This window comes from Microtus ochrogaster, linkage group LG3, assembly GCF_000317375.1.
Source record: "Microtus ochrogaster isolate Prairie Vole_2 linkage group LG3, MicOch1.0, whole genome shotgun sequence".
Classification (NCBI taxonomy): domain Eukaryota; kingdom Metazoa; phylum Chordata; class Mammalia; order Rodentia; family Cricetidae; genus Microtus; species Microtus ochrogaster.
The window spans coordinates 163,227-182,079 of NC_022029.1; the positions used below are offsets into that span (position 1 = coordinate 163,227).

Here is an 18,853-nt window from a genome sequence, read left to right on the forward strand (position 1 = left end):
CTATCTATCTATCTATCTATCTATCTATCTATCTATCTATCTATCTATCTATCTATCTATCATCTGAAATGTGGTTTTTCTGTGTATTCCTGGCTGTTCTAGAACTTGTTCTGTAGATCAAGCTGGCCTCAAACTCAGAGATTCATCTACTTCTGCCTCCCAAGTGTGGGGATTAAAGGTGTGCACCCCCACCACCCAGTTCAGTTAGCTTTTTCTATTCATTCAACTTCCTAGAATTCTGGATATCTTTCTCTGTGAATGTATTGAATATTGAATATTTTAGTTTAGGATGAATTAGGATTTTTATGGTATTGATGTTTCTATCTTTAAAATTGTGTGCCTCTGATTTAACTAGATTTTTCTAGAGTGGTCCTTTTCATAAAATTTTAGTATATTCTTTTAGAAAAGGATTTTATTTTTAATTGTGTGTGTGTGTGTGTGTGTGTGTGTTTGTGTACATATGAGTGCACATATGAGTGCAGTGTCCATGGAGGCCAGAGAGGAAGTCAGATCCCCTGACACTGGAGTTATAGTCAGTTATGTGTGTGTGTGTGTGTGTGTATACATATGAGTGCAGTGTCCATGGAGGCCAGAGAGGAAGTCAGATCCCCTGACACTGGAGTTATAGTCAGTTATGAGCCATCCAGTATGGATACTGAAAACCAAATTTAAGTTCTTTGTAAGAACAGTACGTGCTATAAATCATTGAATCATTTCTTCATATGTCTTATAAAATTCATATCTTGAATTTTTTCATTTAGATGCTATTATGGGTAGACCTTCCAGTTAATTTCCCATCATACATTACCCACACAGGAGGAGTTTTTCCAATTTTCATCTTATCACATTTTTTCATTTATTAAACTTCGGCTAATTTTTGAGAATTTTAGACTATATCACATGCAAACAATGTACTAGGCTTTATTTTTCCTTGTGGCATTTATTCCAGTCATACTAGATTGACATGGATTTTATGGGTAGAAGAGACTGCAAAAGTGCTCCTCTCTTATTGAATGTGTTCAGACTGGTTTTGGAACACTTTCACTCAGATTTCCTTATAGTGTTGTTGTTGGTGACAATATTCACACAAAACCTTGCTATGTAGCCCGCGCTGGCCTTAAACCCTTGCGTCTCTGCATAGTGCTTGATCATGCTCGACTAGCAGGATGGATTTATTAGATAAGAGATAAAATCTTATTTCAAGAAGGGCACTAGCCATTACGTGGGTATAGCACTAATAAAATCACGAGGCGAGCCAGCGTTTGTCACTCTTTATTGATATAAATTTTTAAATGCGTTTGTCACTCTTTATATTTGCTGCTCTGATATGCACAGGTTCCTTCATTCAACACTCATTTCAATCCGGAATTACTGTTACGTGCCTCTCACTTTATGGATCAGGAAACTGTGCTTTATGTAAGTCAGGCAACATGTTTGAGGGACCCAGATGCTGCAGAGAGGCTTCTCATCCAGAATCTGACTGCGTTTCCACACCAACTGCTTCCAAGTGCCACTCCTCCCCTGGTGTGCCACGGCTGCCCCCTAAGCTGTTGTCCTTGCCTCTTGTTTGAACGGCAGCGTTATCTGACTCTCCGTGGACCAACACATCTGGATCCTGCAAGGGCAGATGCTTTGAGCTCCAAGAGGTGGGACCCCCTGACTGTCGCTGTGACAACCTATGTAAGAGCTACAGCAGCTGCTGCCACGACTTTGATGAGCTCTGCTTGAAAACAGGTATGTGACTCCTGGAGGCCTCTCACCCCCAGCAGAAGGCTTAGTGACTCCCTGCTGTTGGTGCACCTCTGCTTCAGCCTCTTCTCGTAGTGGGCTTTAGTTTGTTTCTTGAAGGACTGGTGGTTGTATGGAGGATGTACTTTGTATGAATAACTTGACTCAGCCAAAGACGTCACTTTCCAACGGCAGGCAGTGAGGAGGACTTTTCAAAGCATTTGAGGCCAGGCCTTTGTCCATTTTCCTCTGTTCCACCTCCTTCTTGCCACCTCATGCTCACTGCTAGGGTATGTAGGCTCCGGGTGTGCCCATTTAAAGGTACTAGGTTTAAAGTTTTAATTTCCGGCTATCTGTGCACATGGAAAACATTTATGGAATCGATGTGGGGTCTTGTGCTCTGGGCAGTTCTGAAGTCTTCCAAAATTTTCCCAATTTTATTTACCCTGTAGCAGAGTGGTCATTGGAACATAGGAGCTGTTGGATGAATGCACGCCAGTCAAGGGAAGTGTATCCTTGAAGACTTCTGTCTTCATGCTTACTCTGTTTTCAAAGCCAAATGTTTTTAGATAAGACTTTTGGGGTATCTTGCGTGTTCACCACCATGCCCCTGCCCCTGGGCAAAACCTCATTCAATCTGCCTAAGAAAAATGGCAAGGACCCTGCTTTGAACACTGGAGACTGATTTCTCAATTCCCCTGACAAATTATGACTTTCACGCATGGGTGGTATTTTGGAGAGCACAACTTACCACTGCTATTTGTCTGATCTTTTTAATGATATTATTGGCAATGATGCATTATTGCCTTTACTTAAGCCTTAGTTCTGGATTTATTTGAAAAGTTGACATAAATTCCCTTACTAATTATGATTTATTTCCCCCACAGCCTGAAAACTATAAGGGCTTTATTAGTTTTTTTTTGTAATATATTTTTGAAGCGTTCAGATACATTTTTCTTGTGCATTTCCCATGGAACTTCTACCAGGTTCTTCAGCTGTGGCTCCAGAAGCTTAAGAACTGAGGCTCTTGTAAATTGAGTGCACAGGAAGAACAGATGTCCCATGGAGCTCTCGGACTCTAGGACATAACTGCAAACCAGCAATCTGTCCACTTAGCACCGAGGAATCTAGAACATTTACATTTCAGCCATGCTCTGACAATCTTGTGGATAAGTTCTGTCGGCCTTCCACCATGGTCTTCAAACTCCTTGCAAAGTTTGCTCCCCTGATTCTAGCTTCATTCTCTTTGAATGTAGCTCAGGCCTTTCTTCCTAGTTTAATAAGACCATAGCATCATTTTATAAAGCACTTTACTCTCTGGTGTCTAATGGCAACATGTATTGAATGTGGAAGAATCCAATGTCAAATAGCAATGGAAAGTCGAGAGGAGGAAAGTTTTACAGGTTCTGCGATGCCATCCAGGAAACAAGCCTAGAATTTCAGTATAAACTCTCTCTGGCTCTCTCTCTCCCTGTCTAGTGCGTCTGGATAGTGTATGTATAATTATATCTGTATTTATGTATACAATCATGTGGGAGGCAGTGGCTGTATCTATAAGGCTTTTAAAGTACCACCCTTTCAAATGGCAGCAAACGCTCTGTAAACAGTTGGAACATAATTCACTGACTATCCCACCTCTGTCTGTTGAATTACCTAGCAAGGGCTCTTCTTGATAGAATGTCATGAAGGATCAGCCTTGCTTTAGAGCAGTGACTCTTTAATACATATCCTCATGTCGTCGTGACTCCCAACTAAAAAAATATTTTGTTGCCACTTCATCATTGTACTTTTGCTACTGTTAAGTATCATAGCATAAATATCTGTGTTTTAAGGCAATTATCTGTGTTTTTAGGGAAATATCTGATAGTCTTAGGCAACCCCTGTGAAAAGATTGTTCATCCTCCAAAGGAGTTGTGACCCTCAGGTCGACAACCACTGGTTTAGAAGACCATTGTTTCTTTCTACACAGCTTGAAAAATGAAGCTTTCCTCGATTGTTCTGCCAGTAGCTCTTCTACTGCCTTGTTCATGCCTTTCCAAGATTGAATGACGGTGTCTGAGGATTGCATGAATATCTCTCTTGGATGAGAGCTCCAGGAAGATGGAGCTCTTGTCTTTTGTTTTGTTGTTTTGTTTTTTCAAGACAGGGTTTCTCTGTTGCTTTGGAGCCTGTCTTGGAACTAGCCCTATGTAGACCAGGCTGGCCTCGAACTCACCGAGATCCACCTGCCTGGGTGGGTTAAAGTGCTGGGGTTAAAGGTGTGTGCCATCACCGCTCAGTGGAGCTTTTGTCTTTTGCTCTTCTCTAAGCCCTCAGCTCCTGGAGCATGGAAAACAATGAGACAGAGAGATTATGGGAAAAACTAACTCTGAGAATTAGCCGTGAAAGCTCTTTATGCTACTACAGCCCTCAGGTTCAAGAATCGTAGTTCATTTTCAACACCATTCTAAGGAAGTTTAATAAGTGTTCATTGAACAGCTAGAATATGCCAGTGAATCTCATAGTCTTGTATCTGAGATGAAATAGAAACGTCTCTTTTTAAAGTTTCCATAAGACTTGTGGTTTATTGGCCAGAAAAAAAGATCAATTAAAAATATGACAATAAGCTGGGTGGCGGTGGCAAACATCTTTAATCACAACACATGGGAGGCAGAGGTGAGCAGATCTCTGTGAGTTTGGGGCTAGCCTGGTCTACAGAGCGAGTTCCAGGACAGCTAGGACTGTTATACAGAGAAACCCTGTCTCGAAAAACAAACAAACAAACAAAACAGAAACAAAACCCAAAAATCCCCCCTCCCCCAATGTCAATAATGCTGGGATTAAAATGAAAAGGTTACTTGTTTGAATGTTTCCTTGAAGACTTGAATCCTGAGTTATTGTTCAGGCAGGACTGTAGCCCATTTACTGACCTCCTCAGAGGCAGGGAGCTGCCTTCTGTACCCCGCCACGTTTTGGTCAGTTAGGATTTTGAGGGCATTAGCGCTTCTTTGTACTCTTTCTCTTCTTGTGGTACTTAGGGCAGTTCTGGAGGGGCTGGGACTCTTTGACTTTCTGGGTTTTGTTTTTCTATGAGAGCTCAGTTGCGCTGTGACTTTGCCCTCTGCTTTGAAAAATTAGAAATTCATCCTATCTGTATGTGCTCCAAATGTCTTCTTGGCCTCTGGCTGACTCAAGTTTCGCAAACAGATTAAATGATGTGGGCTTCTGGGTCTTTTTGTTGGAACCCTCTGTAAGCAACTGTGGCCTCTTTCATTTGGTCTGCGTGCAGCAGCGAGAGTGTTTCCTCTCTGATGATTTCAGCTCGCGGCTGGGAGTGCACCAAAGACAGATGTGGGGAAGTACGAAACGAGGAGAATGCCTGTCACTGCTCAGAAGACTGCCTGTCCCGGGGAGACTGCTGTACCAATTACCAAGTGGTCTGCAAAGGTACATGCCTTTAGACTACCTCGAGAGATGAAACACAGGGCATGTCCCAAGATACCTTGAATTGTCTGGATAGAACATCTTACATGCAGGGCTTGGAGATGGGAAAGAACTTCATTATTTTTTTTTTTTTTTTTGATTTAGTTGTTGTATGAGTGTTTTGCCTGCATGAACATAGACGCAAGCACCGTGTGTGTGCAGTGTCTGTGGATGTCGGAAGAGGTTGCCAGATTGTCTGGAGTTGGACTTACAAATGGTTATGAAGCCACCATGTAGGTGTTGGGAACCAAACTTGACTTCTCTGAAAGAGCAGCGAGTGTTCTTAACCACCGAGCCTTCTCTTCAGCCTCAGAATTATCATTTTATGTATGTGAGTGTTTTGCCTGCATGAATGTCTGTGAGCCACATGCAAGCCTGGAGGTCAGCAGAAGGTGTCAGATCCCTTGGGACTGGAGTTATAGATGGTTGTAAGTTATCATGTAGATGCTAGAAACTAAGCCCCGGTCCTCTGCAAAAATAGTATGCACTCTTAACTGCTCTTAACTGAGCCGTCTCTCCAGTCCCAAGACATATATGCTTAAAATAAATCGGTAGGATTTGTTCTTCAATAATTTTTATGCATTGTATCTAGAACTTTCTGTTTACGGTACTCCTCCACTCCTTTTCAACTTCCTTCCACTCTTCTTCTCCCCCTCTGCATAAGTCCATTTCCCACATTTGTGTCATTTTGTTTTGAGTTCCACTGAACTGAACCATGTTCAACTATGTGACCTTAGGTTTAACTGCCCCTTCCCCTAGAACTCAGCAATCAGTGGGTCACTGTGGTTCCCTCTTAGACTGATGCATAGCTACTGGCAGACATAGCTTGTGCAGACCTGTGACGGGCGGGTCCATTCCCTAGGCAAGGGCTCCTGGGCTGTGTACCATGGCCTGAGCACTATCCTACAGTCTTTGCTCTGGGCTTTCTAATGGTGGCAAGGTGAGACAGGCTGCTTCAGATCCCTTCTGCCTTACGTCTTCCATCCCATGGTGCCCCGTCGCTTGATGCCCGGGCTGAAATAAACCCTTTCTCTTTGGAGTTATTATTTTCAGAGTATTTTATCATAGCAACAGAAAAAGAGATTCTGCAGCAAAGAGTAAATCACAGAGTGGCTTGGAGCATTGGAACATGACCTCTGTTCCCCGTGGATGGAAGACATTTGCCAAGGCCCTAGCAACAGCTTAGGGCTGGGGTGTGCTTGATGGTGAAGTCAGTAAAACATCAACAGAGCTGGTTACACACAAAGCCTTATTTGTGTAATATGTATGTGCATGGTAGAATATGATACTTTTATGATCTTAATGGTCATAAAACATAAAACACAGAAAACATAAAAGATACAGCTCCAGATAGTAAAACGTTTTAGGGACCATGCAGTCACATAGAGATGTTTAAGCAAAAAGAAAAAAAAAATGAGTTTTTTTTAATCTATAGGTTCCATCACCTCTTATTTCCTAATTTAAGTCCTTTACCTATGTCTGGCACAAAATATTTATGAAATGTCTCTGCTAAATGACTTCAGGGAAGGGCTAACTAGGGATATAGCATGTGCTGGAATAAATCCCTACTTAAGAAAGAAAAAAGAAGGGGCTGGAGAGATGGCTCAGTGGTTAAGAGCATTGCCTGCTCTTCCAAAGGTCCTGAGTTCAATTCCCAGCAACCACATGGTGGCTCACAGCCATCTGTAATGAGGTCTGGTGCCCTCTTCTGGCCTGCAGGCATACACATAGACAGAATATTGTATATATAATAAATAAATAAATTTAAAAAAAAAGAAAGAGGAAAGAAGATCCAGGACAAAAAGGAAGTTGTTCCTGTGAGGTGTAAGTGGATCCGGAACCCTCCCTCAACTGCTGCTGCATTATGCAGTTTCCTCGACTCTAGCAGCTGGGCTTTTATTTTGAAATATAGCATCCGTCAAAAATTTATTCCCTTTGAATCTTCATGTAGTAAATATAATAAGCAGACACAGGGCTATTAAGAGAAGGGAAAAAACAAGGAGGAAGATCTTGGATGCCTTTAGTCACCGGATCATGACAGGGGAAGGCCATTTTTGGCGGTTTGAATTCTGATTTCATTACTCTAGTGAATCTCACGTGTTTGCCTTGAGCTACTCGTCCTTGGGAAAGATAATTCAGTTTACTTACTAGCCTACCTGGTCAGCCAATAGCCAGATGGGTCTGGGCCATGGGAGACTTCCAAGTGCTCTCTATATGGGAGAAGTTTCTGTAAGATCCTGGGCACAAGATTTGTGTCAGTTCAAGGTAAGTAATATTTTGCCTGTCTTAGAGAGCGTAAGGTAAATTCTTAATGATATTTTTTTCCTCCCGAAGAATGCTGTCTTCATATCTCTCGTGTTGCTAGGCCTTTTTATGAATGAGATAGCTCACAGTTTAGAAGCTGAAAGTCCCCTATTGGGAAGTCCCATCTGTTTGACCTTGATGATGATTGTTGTGGGAACTAATGAAGTCCTAAGAGACACGCAGGTGTTAATCTCTTGTGAGCATGGTCCTCTCACAACCGAGTTTCTTTCCATAGGCATCACCTCTTAAATACTCCACGTCAGCATTGCCACGCTGGAGATGGATGCTGTAGTGTATGACCTCCTGGGTATGTCAGAAGGCAAGGGTAGGCAAAGAGGTAGATGCAGACAGCCAGATTCTGGGGGCTCATTGGTCGGCAAACCTAACCAATCCATGAACTTAAGGCTCATTGAGAAATCTTGCCTCAGAAAATCAGATGGATAGTGGCAGAAAGAAAGACCTGGCAGAGACCCGCGGCCTCCACACACGCAGGACTTAGGTTCTCAGATCTTGGTGCAAGGGAAGAGGGAGAGGCAGCTTGGGTTTTCCTATTCAGTGTTCTTCACACGCCCATTAGAAAACGCTCTCGCAATTGTCCATGTGATCCTTGTATATGATTAGAAACATAAACTTTTTCTCTATGTGAAGGGAAGTTGTGTCTTGTTTTCTATGGCTTTGAGATCTAGAGTGGCCGAGGAGGGAGAGAATGTTCCATCTAATGACCAAACAGTTTATTTTTGGAGGGAAACAAACATGAAATCTTGTCCACTGACGCCACTTTTTTTTTTTTTTAAATCTACAAACCATTTAGGCTCTGAAAGCTGAAATAAACACCATTTGAGGTTATTAAATCTTAGCTTTCCCACCATGTATGGGTGTACTTTAAAAGCCAGAGCAGACACTAGACTTTATTTCAGAACTTCTTTTTAGATGGTGTCCCAGTAACAACTACCAAACAGGACACACAGATTCTGGCATTGTGCTTCTAGGCTCTGGATGGCTTCTATAAATAGACTTCCCAATAAATGTCCCCATTTTTCCTTGTAGGAGAATCACACTGGGTAGATGATGACTGTGAAGAAATAAAAGTCCCCGAATGCCCTGCAGGGTGAGTGTATTTTGTCTTATAGATATTATGAATTCTTCTACCTTCCTTGATGAACCCTAATGAAGGCTAGATGGGTGAACAGCTACAAACATTTTAAGACAGACATCCATGTCTACACATAAACTTGTATGAGTTCTTATAAATACGTTGCCAGTCAAGTTATCTTGATGCTTTAAAAAAAAATAAAACAAAACACTCTCAGGTATTATTTTTTGTGTGTGTGCGTACACATGTGTATGTATGCAGGATGTATATGTAAGCATTTGTGCCAAAGTGCTTGGAGGTCAGACAACCACTTTGTGGAGCTGATTCTCTCTTTCTGCCTTTGCATGTCTTCTGGGGATCAAGTCAGATCAGCAGGCAGCCGCGGAGGCTGTCGCCAGTCCTGTGCTGAAGCTTTGATGTTCTTTTCTCCCTTCAACTTTCTCCTATCACTGCTGTGCATTCTGGGGTCTCGGGGTCTGCTGTGGTTCACCAAAGTGCATCTTACTGATCTCTAAAGGATGCACTTTCTGCAGCGATTCCCCGCCCTCCTACCTTGCTTTCCTTCACAGTAGCTTCCCTTGAGTTCTGTTTTTTGCCTTTGTTAGTGTGGGGGAGGTGAAAAAAAGACGGAGAGTCTCGAACTTCTAAAAGTTGTCGTGCAAGAAGGTAACTCCAACCAGATTTGGCAGAAACCCTCTTCTCTGCTGACAGACAGTCAAACTGAGTGATACCTTTCGGCTCAAGTGTGACCCAAACAGGGCACTTTTACCTTCTAGGAAACTGTGTAGACGTCATGGGCCTTACAATGTTTGGCAAACAATACATTTTCAACAAATGTGGTTTCATAATTTAGTCTTTAAATATCTGTATGTATGTGTGTATGTATGTATGTATGCATGCATGTATTATAGCCTGGAATGCAAAATTTAAGTGTTTAGATATCTTTATTTTTTTCTTCCTTAAAAAATCTTAATTATTAATAAAAGAAAGGAAAAATAATGATATCTAAACACTTTGGCTGTGTGGAATGGGGTGAAGCATTTATGACTTTCTACCTGGCTGCCTTAAAAAGTCTTATTTCTCACACGACTTCTAATAGTCTCAAGTTAAGAGTTGCTAAATCATAGAAGAGGGAACTTGGGCTGGGTTTTAGAGAATGAGTAGGAACTTTCCAGGTTACAAATGGGAGAAAATAATAATACATAATAATACATATTTACGTACATACGTACATACATACATACATACATGCATGCATCATATATCCATATATTTAACTATTGCATAAGATTCTTGTTTGTAGGGTAGGAAACAACAGTAGTATCAACTGCTTTCTCTTGGCCATGGTGATTTTGCCAAATTTAACTGAATTCAATTGCCTCAAACGTTATGTGGTTGGGAGCTCAGGCTTTCTATATTCCTTCCTTCTTGGGTTTTCCTGGTGTGGACTGGTCCCACTGTGGAGTGTGTGTGGCAGCGGTCTCCCTGAGATTTATTGTGTTACTGTTTAAGGTTTGTCCGCCCTCCATTGATCATCTTCTCTGTGGACGGGTTCCGTGCATCGTACATGAAGAAAGGTAGCAAGGTCATGCCCAACATCGAGAAGCTGCGTAAGTCATTCTCCACTCCATGTTCTCGTCTGTCCTCCAGGGCAGCCACTGCTCTGTTGTAGCCATCTAGAGCCATAGGGCCACTGTATGTCCTCCCTCCCTCCCTCCCTTCCCTCTCTCTCTTTCTTTTTTTTAAAAATAAATTTAATTGTTGGAAGTACAACAGAAAAAGGCATGTGTTTTTCATAGTTGAGAAAATGAATTTTATACTTGAAGTGGTTCTGGGTGGTTTTCTTGCCCTGATTAGTCATTTTCTGTTTCCAGGGTCCTGTGGCACACATGCTCCCTACATGAGGCCCGTGTACCCCACAAAAACCTTCCCTAACCTATATACTTTGGCCACTGTAAGTATTTGTTTTCAAGTACTGTATATTCAAAGGTCTGATTTAACTGTGGAATGACTTGAAGGGAAATTTATTCTTTTAAGATATAGAGCATATTTTAATTTAAAAAAAGATTTGTTTTTTTAAAATATATTACTTGAGAATTTCACACAGCATATTTTTATTGTATTCTTTCTTATCTCCTGACTCTTCCTCTCTTTCTAGACCATTCCCCCTTCCCTACCCATCCAACTTCATGTTCTCTCTCTTTCTCTTTTTTGGTTTTTTGAGACAGGGTTTCTCTACGTAACAGTCCTGGCTGTCCTAGAACTTGCTTTGTAGACCAGGCTGGCCTCAAATTCACTGAGATCCACCTGCCTCTGCCTCCTGAGTGCTGGGATTAAAGGTGTGTGCTACCACTGCCTGGATTCTTTCTCTCTCTTAATGAAAACAAACATAGAAACAGAAACAAAGAGAAAAGTCACTTAAAAACATAAAGTCTTACTTATACTGGCTAAATCTATTTATTTGGTGCGTATGTATGTATGTATGTGTGCATGCATGAGTGTGTATGTGTGTGTGGGTGTGCACGTGCGCCTGTGTGCATGTGTGTGTGTGGGTGTGCACGTGCACCTGTGTGTATGTGTGCGTGTGTGTGTGGGTGTGCACGTGCACCTGTGTGTATGTATGTATGTGTGTGGGGGTGTGCACGTGCGCCTGTGTGCATGTGTGGAAGTCAGGTAACAACTTTAGAGAGTCAGTTTTATCCTTGGATCTCTGAGTTTAAGGTCAGTCTAGTCTGCAGAGTGAGTTCCAAAACAGTCAGGGCTACATAGAGAAACCCTGTCTCAAAAAACCAAATAAATGAAAAGAAAACCAAAAAGATGAAAAACTGTTGGGTATGGTGTTGCACGCCTTTAATCCCAGAGGCAGCTGGATCTCTGAGTTTGAGGCCAGCCTGGTCTACAAAGCGAGTTCCAGGACAGCCAGAGATACACAAAGAAATTCAATCTTGAAGAACAAAAACCAATAGATAAATAAATAAATAAATAAAGCAAAACAAAAACTGACCAACCAACCAACCAACCAACCAACCAACCAACCAACCAACCAACAGCACAACAACAAAAACCCCAAAACATATTCTTCAGTATTCAAAGAAAACCTGATCCTTCCATTTGCCTCCATTGCTTACTATGACATTCATGGCTTTATGGGTGACTAAATTGAATTTCAGAATTAAAACTGCAGCTTTTTCAAATGCTCTTCTTGCCAAACTTCTCATTCAACTCTCAACTTCAGAGATGTCTATCATTTATTCTGAATTTTCAAATAAGGGCTTCTATGTTTGGATTTTCAAACATTCCAAATGCTACCCTGTTTTCTTGTTTCAAGCACAATGTTTTATTAATCATTATTGTTTTATAAGTTAATTATTTGAAGAACAAATAGAATCATGCACTGAATCTCCTTTGGAGACATGTACCCATTTCAAATAAAATAGTAAAAATGTCTATTTTGTTAAGTCTTAGCAGTAAAAAAAACCCCAAATATTATATTCCTCGCCATCATTTGCATTTCTAAAATAACTTAAAATTAGCCATAATTCATTTGTCCAAAGACATACTCAAAGGCTATATGTATCTATTTGATTTGGGTAATTCAATATTATTATAAAACCATCTATGATAAGAAAATTGATAATAGAACTAACATATGTAGATTGTTACATTGCTATTTTAACAATAAAACCAAAGTAAAGGTTATATGTATCTTACTTGAGTTGGGTAATTCAATATTATTATAAAACCTGCTATAATAAGAAAATTGATAATAGAACTAACATATGTAGATTGTTACATTGCTATTTTAACAATAAAATCAAAATCAAAAAGGTTATATATCTTCTACTTGAGTTGGGTAATTCAATATTATTATAAAACTTGCTATAGTAAGAAAGTTAATATTAGAACTAACATGTATAGATTATAATGCTATTTTAACAATAAAAATCACTCTTATGCAAAGGGTTTATATCCAGAATCCCATGGAATTGTTGGCAATTCAATGTATGATCCTGTATTCGATGCTACTTTCCATCTTCGAGGGCGAGAGAAGTTTAACCACCGATGGTGGGGAGGTCAACCTGTAAGTCTTGAATTCTATGTGTCTGTTTGCATTGAACTAGTTTTCCAAAATAGGGTGTTTTACCTTTTGATATTGCATGTGTATGTTTGTATTATGTGTACATTATATATATGTATATGTGAATCTATGTAGTATATTTATATGGGATGTGTATACTTACATGCATGTAGGTATGTATTAGGCACATATACACACATGCATCTATGAATGTACACGTGCCAACATAAGTTAGGATGACAAAAAATGTGAGATGATACATTTCTTCTCTGGGATGGTAGTGGTGGAATTATACCGTGGGTTGAATGTCAGAGTGCTTTGATGAAGGAATAAATCAAATGTTACCTATTTATCAAATTTGGAGATACAATGTAAAAGAAAAAGCACTATGATTTTTCAAATATTTCAACCCAGATGACATCATAAGCAGGAATAAGAGTGGTTGATGGAGAAAAGGAGTGGATTAAAACTCGCAGGAAATTTATAGATTATTTTATTTAATCCACTTGTTCATAGAAGGTAGATGGAAGAAGTGGAGTCCTACCTTGGTGCTGAGGCAGAGATGAACACTTGGAAGGAGATCCTGCCCGGGAGCTCAGACACTCGGGCAGAAAATCAAAAGGCTTCAGGCGGCTTCCCAGGGTGTTTTTTCTGAGACTGTGTACAGTTAGGTAACCTGCTTTGGTCAGACGTGAGAAAAGCAATGACATAAAGCCATGGTTGTTGACTGTATAGAACTGGGCTGTTGAGTACATGCTTTGGCCCAAGAGGCTCAGAATCATCGCAGGAACATAGACCAGGGCACAGTCAGTCAGAGATGCGCAGAGAGTGAATGGAAAACGGGGCCATCTCGAGCTGTCTGGGGCACTGGTGAAGGAGGAGGCTTGTCAGACCTCTGTGCAGTCTGCCTAGGTAGGAGTGGGAGGAAGGTACTGTCGTCACTCATCCCATACAACCACCATGCCGAGACAGCCTTGAATCTGAGCATTCACTGCTGCAGACGGGCAGAATAAGGAGTACAAGCAAGAGATGTTTTCATAAGGTATCTTTTTCTGAGAGAAGGTCTTCTGTGATTAAAATATTCATCTTGCTTAATAGGTAAATCACTATGCAAGAATAAATGTGGGCTTCTTATTTCTTTTTCTTTTTTTTAATAAACACTGACAGATTTCCTGTATGCCCGAAGAAAAGGCTCTTTATAATAGACACTCTGATTTTACTGCTCTCATTCAGGCTGAATTCCCAGAGTCTATGATGACTTAGTTTGTGATCCCAGTGAAATTTGTTGGCAGGGTGGATTCCACAAGTTTATGACAGAGGAATATTTTATGAGTAAATAAACTGATGGCAACACCAGCTCTACCGGCCTATTGCTGGTTGTTCTTCGGTATTAATTTGATAATGGAAACCAACTTGCCTGAGGAACCACAAGGGATCTATGGAGACAAATGGTAATCTGACCTAATTGGATCACTTTACACTTGGTGTTGACATTAAGTTTCCTCTGGGCTAGCATGACTCAGCAGCAGAAAAGCCCACAAACTCACAACCTTCTGCAGACACTGAGTAGAGAATCTGTTGACCTGCCCCGGGAAGTAAGTTCTCTGTTCTGCTTTGTTGGCCTGCTTCCTCACTAGCTCTTAGAGTTGACACATTTGACCAAGTCTCCTAATGCTCCCCAAGATTTGTGGTGACACTGACTTGTGTTTCTGTCTATCGTCTTGATCAAGACAGACACCATAAGGATGCTAAGGACCATCATAACTATATTTTAAAAACTCATTGTGTTAAAATCTGACCTAGCCAAAGAGCATACATATAAAAACTAGAAGTAACTGTACGTGAAGTATACCATCATTCAGTGCAGTAAGCACTATATGAAATAAATTCTATGTATTTCTAAAGCATGTATATAAACCTCTTAGAGATTGGTCGATTTTATGAGGTCCCCAGTGGAAAAAATAATCTTAGGCTGGTAATTTGATTTAGTTCCATTCATATTTTCCTGAATGATGAAACTATGTAGGACATTTGGCTAAATAGCCCAGGGACCAGGTGAAACAATAAAAACCACTTCTTGTCCCCGTTTAAAACCTAGCAGATGGGATGAAGATTTGGGGTATGTTCATGCGAAATTTTGAATCTACATAGTAAGTTTTCAAAAAATAACTTCTATAACTTAATTTTATCTTTAAGAGTGTCTTAGCTTGGGTTTTTTGTTGCTACAAAGAGACACCATGATTGTGGCAGCTCTTATAAGGAAAACATTTAATTGAGAGGGCTTGCTTACGGTTTCAGAGGTTCAGTCCATTATCATCATGATGGGGAACATGGCAGCATGCAGGCAGATGTGGTGCTGGAGGAATAGCTCAGGATGCTACATCCTGCAGGCAACAGGAAGTTAACTGTCACACCTAGGGAAGCTTGAGCAAAAGAGACCTCAAACCCAACCCCACTGTGACACACTTTCTTCAACAAGGCTATACCTCCTGATAGTGTCACTCCCTTTGGGGGCCATTTTCTTTCAAACCATCACAGAAAGCAACTGGATATGATCACTCTCATCATGGAGGTTTTTGTTTGTATGTTTGTTTGTTTTTGACTTGCTAATCTTTGGAAAGTGCTATTGGAAGTTGCTATCACTTGCTTATGACTCTATATGCTCCTGTGTATTTTAATGGAGTCCCTTAGGGGTGCTTACTTCTTTGAATATATGGTACAGTCCTGTAACCTCTGAAGAAGAGGTTGGTGGAGTATTTCTGTGTTTAGTTTAGATCTGGACTTAGGGGGTGTGTACATGGGACTCCGGGCACTAACTCAATTTGCAGATTGGAGAGACAAGTCAAGCCCACTTCCTGATTCAAGTTCCCTGAAGTCAGTGAGTGTTTTTAAGGGAACAGATGTGCTCCTGCTCTTCTCAAGCTGCCTGGCCTTGAATTGTTTACCACCCTATTGATCACACAGGGCCCATCCTTATGAAAGAATTACAGTCTAAAATGAGGGACGCAGGCATATTCCAAAAGAGATGACTAAAGAATTTCTAGGCCAGAGGGATGGGCCAGATGGGAAGTCCAAGTCATTGTCTGCTTTTCTTACGTCCTTTCCTCTGTCTCCTTCCCATACACTCTTATATAGCCTACAGGATCCCCCGCCCTCCAATTGTGTTCATTTTGGTTCTTGTTGTTGAATATTGAACCAAGAGCTGTGTACATGCTCTCCTGCTGAGCGCACCCCTAGCTGCTCTCTGTCTGAGCTCCTGAGGCAGAGTTTCTCAGCCTGTGGGCTGCAATCTCTTTGTGAAAATCGCAGATCAGATATCTTGCATATCAGATATTTACATTACAATTCATATCAGCAGCATACCTATATACTTCATTTCATTACAGAAAGCGTTGGGTTTCACATTTAACGCCCTGGTTCCAGTGGGGAAGCTTTCTTGATTCTTAGCATTCCTGGAGACACAGCTAGAAGATACAGGCATATTTCCATTTGCCTGGTCTTCAAAATGCTGTATCTAGGGCACCGATACAAGAATTGGGCTTTTGGGTCTGGAGAGATGGCTCAGAGGTTAAGAGCATTGCCTGCTCTTCCAAAGGTCCTGAGTTCAATTCCCAGCAACCACATGGTGGCTCACAACCATCTGTAATGGGGTCTGGTGTCCTCTTCTGGCCTGCAGGCATACACACAGACAGAACATTGTATACATAATTAATAAATAAATATTAAAAAAAAAGAATTGGGCTTTTGCAACAGAGCATTCTGAGGATTTAAGGGTAGAAAGTCCACACTCAGTCAATAGTTCCTCAGTTTATTTGCTTAAATTTCTTTTAACAGCATCTAAGGAAATGTATGTTTGCATTCAAGTTCAGAAAAAAATCATGAGTTAACACGGAGCTGGGAACATTTCTGTCTACTTAAAAAAATGTGGTACTAGAGAGGTTGTTTTTGATTTTTCTTCTTTGGGTCAGCATTTTAGTACCCCCAATTTTGATAATTCCCACACTTCTGACCCCTGAAATATAAGATATACATATGGCCTCTACAGAAGCTGTCCTGGCAGTTTAGGATTCAACTTAAGAAATCCCTTCATGCTTCAGTCTCCCAGAATTTGCTAAACTTTGACCATACTATGAGCTTATTAAATGTTTTTTAACCATTTAATTTATAATATCTAAAAAATTTTTGGAATGTGTTATCATGTGAAACGTGTTCTGTAGTTGCACTTTTTTTGTTGGAACCATCTGCTCCCTAATAATGACACAGAGACTTATTATTAATCATGGAAGCTGGACCGATAGCTTAGGTTTGTTTCTAACTAGCTCTTATAATTTACATTAACCTCATAGCTTTATTACCTCATCTCCATGGTGCCCATTCTGTTTTCCCAGTGCCTCCTGGTGTCTCCCCTTCTTCTTCCCTGCATCTTCTGTGCCCAGAAATCCTGTCTAGCTATTGGCTGTTCAGCTTTTTAGTAAACCAATCAAAGTGATACATCTTCACAGTGTACAAAAAGATTATTCCACAATCTGTTCAATAAAGTTTGTCCAGATATGCAAGACTTTCTCAATAAAATGTAGGCATATACACTATAAACAATAAGAAAAAATTATGTTTGGTATGGACAATATTATATATCATCTTTGATAAAGTATTTTAGCCCTTGTATTTTTTTTTGTACAATTCCATACACGAATATGTGGTAGATTTTTCTTTCTTTCTTTTTTTTTTTTTTCGAGACAGGGTTTCTCTGTGGCTTTGGAGCCTGTCCTGGAACTAGCTCTGTAGACCAGGCTGGTCTCGAACTCACAGAGATCCACCTGCCTCTGCCTCCCGAGTGCTGGGATTAAAGGCGTGTGCCACCATTGCCCGGCTATGGTAGATTTTTCTTGACAATTTCATGCACATATCCAAGGTATGTTGGTCAGATTCTCCTCCACTGCTCTCTTGTTCTCCGCTACTCATTAATTTTTTTTATTTTTCAACTAATCTCCTCCTCTTTTTATGTCTTTTGTTTTTTCCACTATATTTGATAAGTATTTCATAATGAGTAAGTATACATTTGATTTCATATATTCTCTGTGATTCATTTTTTTGTTCTCTTTTGATGAGGCCCCTCATTTTCTTTTTCTTTTTTAAAAATAGTTTATTTAACTTTATATGCATTGGTGTGAAGATGTCACCCTGGAGCTGGAGTTACAGCCAGTCGTGAGCTGCTGTATGCATGCTGCTAATTGAACCTGCGTCCTCTGGAAGAGGAGTTGGTGCTCTTAACCTCGGAGCCATCTCTCCAGTCCCTCATTTTCTTTTATAAATATAGTCAGTGTGGTGGCTACTATGAAGGGGAGATCATGTTCTTGCTTCTTTTTTTTTTTTTTTCAGAAGAAGGGCACATTTTTGTTTTTATATTTGGCCTCAAATTTGTCATCCTCCAGTCTCAGTCTCCCTACTGCTGGGATTACATACGAATGCTTCCATGCAGGGCTAGAAACACACTTCTTAAACTTCAAATTGTCCAATAGAAAATGTATGTAAAATACTCAGAAAGCTGATTCTGACGGCAGCACAATGTGCTTGTGCTGGAGAGATAGGAGTCAGGAGGACCAAGCTCTTCAGTTCTGTAATGAATCTGAGACCAGCCTGGTCTATAAATGATTAGAGGCTGATGCCAGGCAGTGGTGGCACACGCCTTTAATTGCAGCACTCAGGAAGCAGAGGCAGGCCAATCTCTGTGAGTTCAAGGCAGCCTGATCTACAAGAGAGTTCCAGGACAGCCAGGACTGTTATTTAAAGAAACTCTGCTTGAAACACCAAATCAACAAACAAACAAAAATTAGATGCTGATTTTTGTCATCAGCATGAGACTTATTGTCAACCCTTTAATATCATACGTTAACGGGTTTGCCAGTTCACTCAGGAGGAACATGGGCTGGGGTAGAGTCTTGGAGCATCCCGGAAGTGTAGCATGTGCAAACAGCTCTCTGGTGACCTATCTTGGTCATATTTAACAGGATGGAGCTGCACCAGGCTAGATACCTGAGCAGATCCCTTGAATAGTCCACACCCAGATTCCAGTCAACCCTCCTGCATCTTCCTTCTTGATCTTCCTGTGGGCCATCAGAGTTGTTGTCATGGTTACTTGTCATCTTCACACTGTGTTTGAAGCCTTCTATCAGTGTGAATTTTTCTGT

The 18,853-nt window shown here is 40.7% G+C and overlaps 1 protein-coding gene across 5 annotated transcripts in view; it reads left to right on the forward strand.

Annotated features, from left to right (window-relative positions):
- The window catches only part of Enpp2 (ectonucleotide pyrophosphatase/phosphodiesterase 2), a 110,015-nt gene that overhangs the window by 40,133 nt on the left and 51,029 nt on the right, over positions 1–18,853 (forward strand). For all 5 annotated transcript variants that reach the window (XM_026785953.1, XM_005360517.1, XM_005360518.1 and 2 more), the window contains exons 3-8: positions 1,579–1,734; positions 5,029–5,154; positions 8,542–8,602; positions 10,100–10,197; positions 10,462–10,541; positions 12,549–12,668. In XM_026785953.1, the coding sequence (XP_026641754.1) occupies positions 1,579–1,734; positions 5,029–5,154; positions 8,542–8,602; positions 10,100–10,197; positions 10,462–10,541; positions 12,549–12,668 (641 nt within the window). The remainder of the gene's footprint in view (positions 1–1,578; positions 1,735–5,028; positions 5,155–8,541; positions 8,603–10,099; positions 10,198–10,461; positions 10,542–12,548; positions 12,669–18,853) is intronic.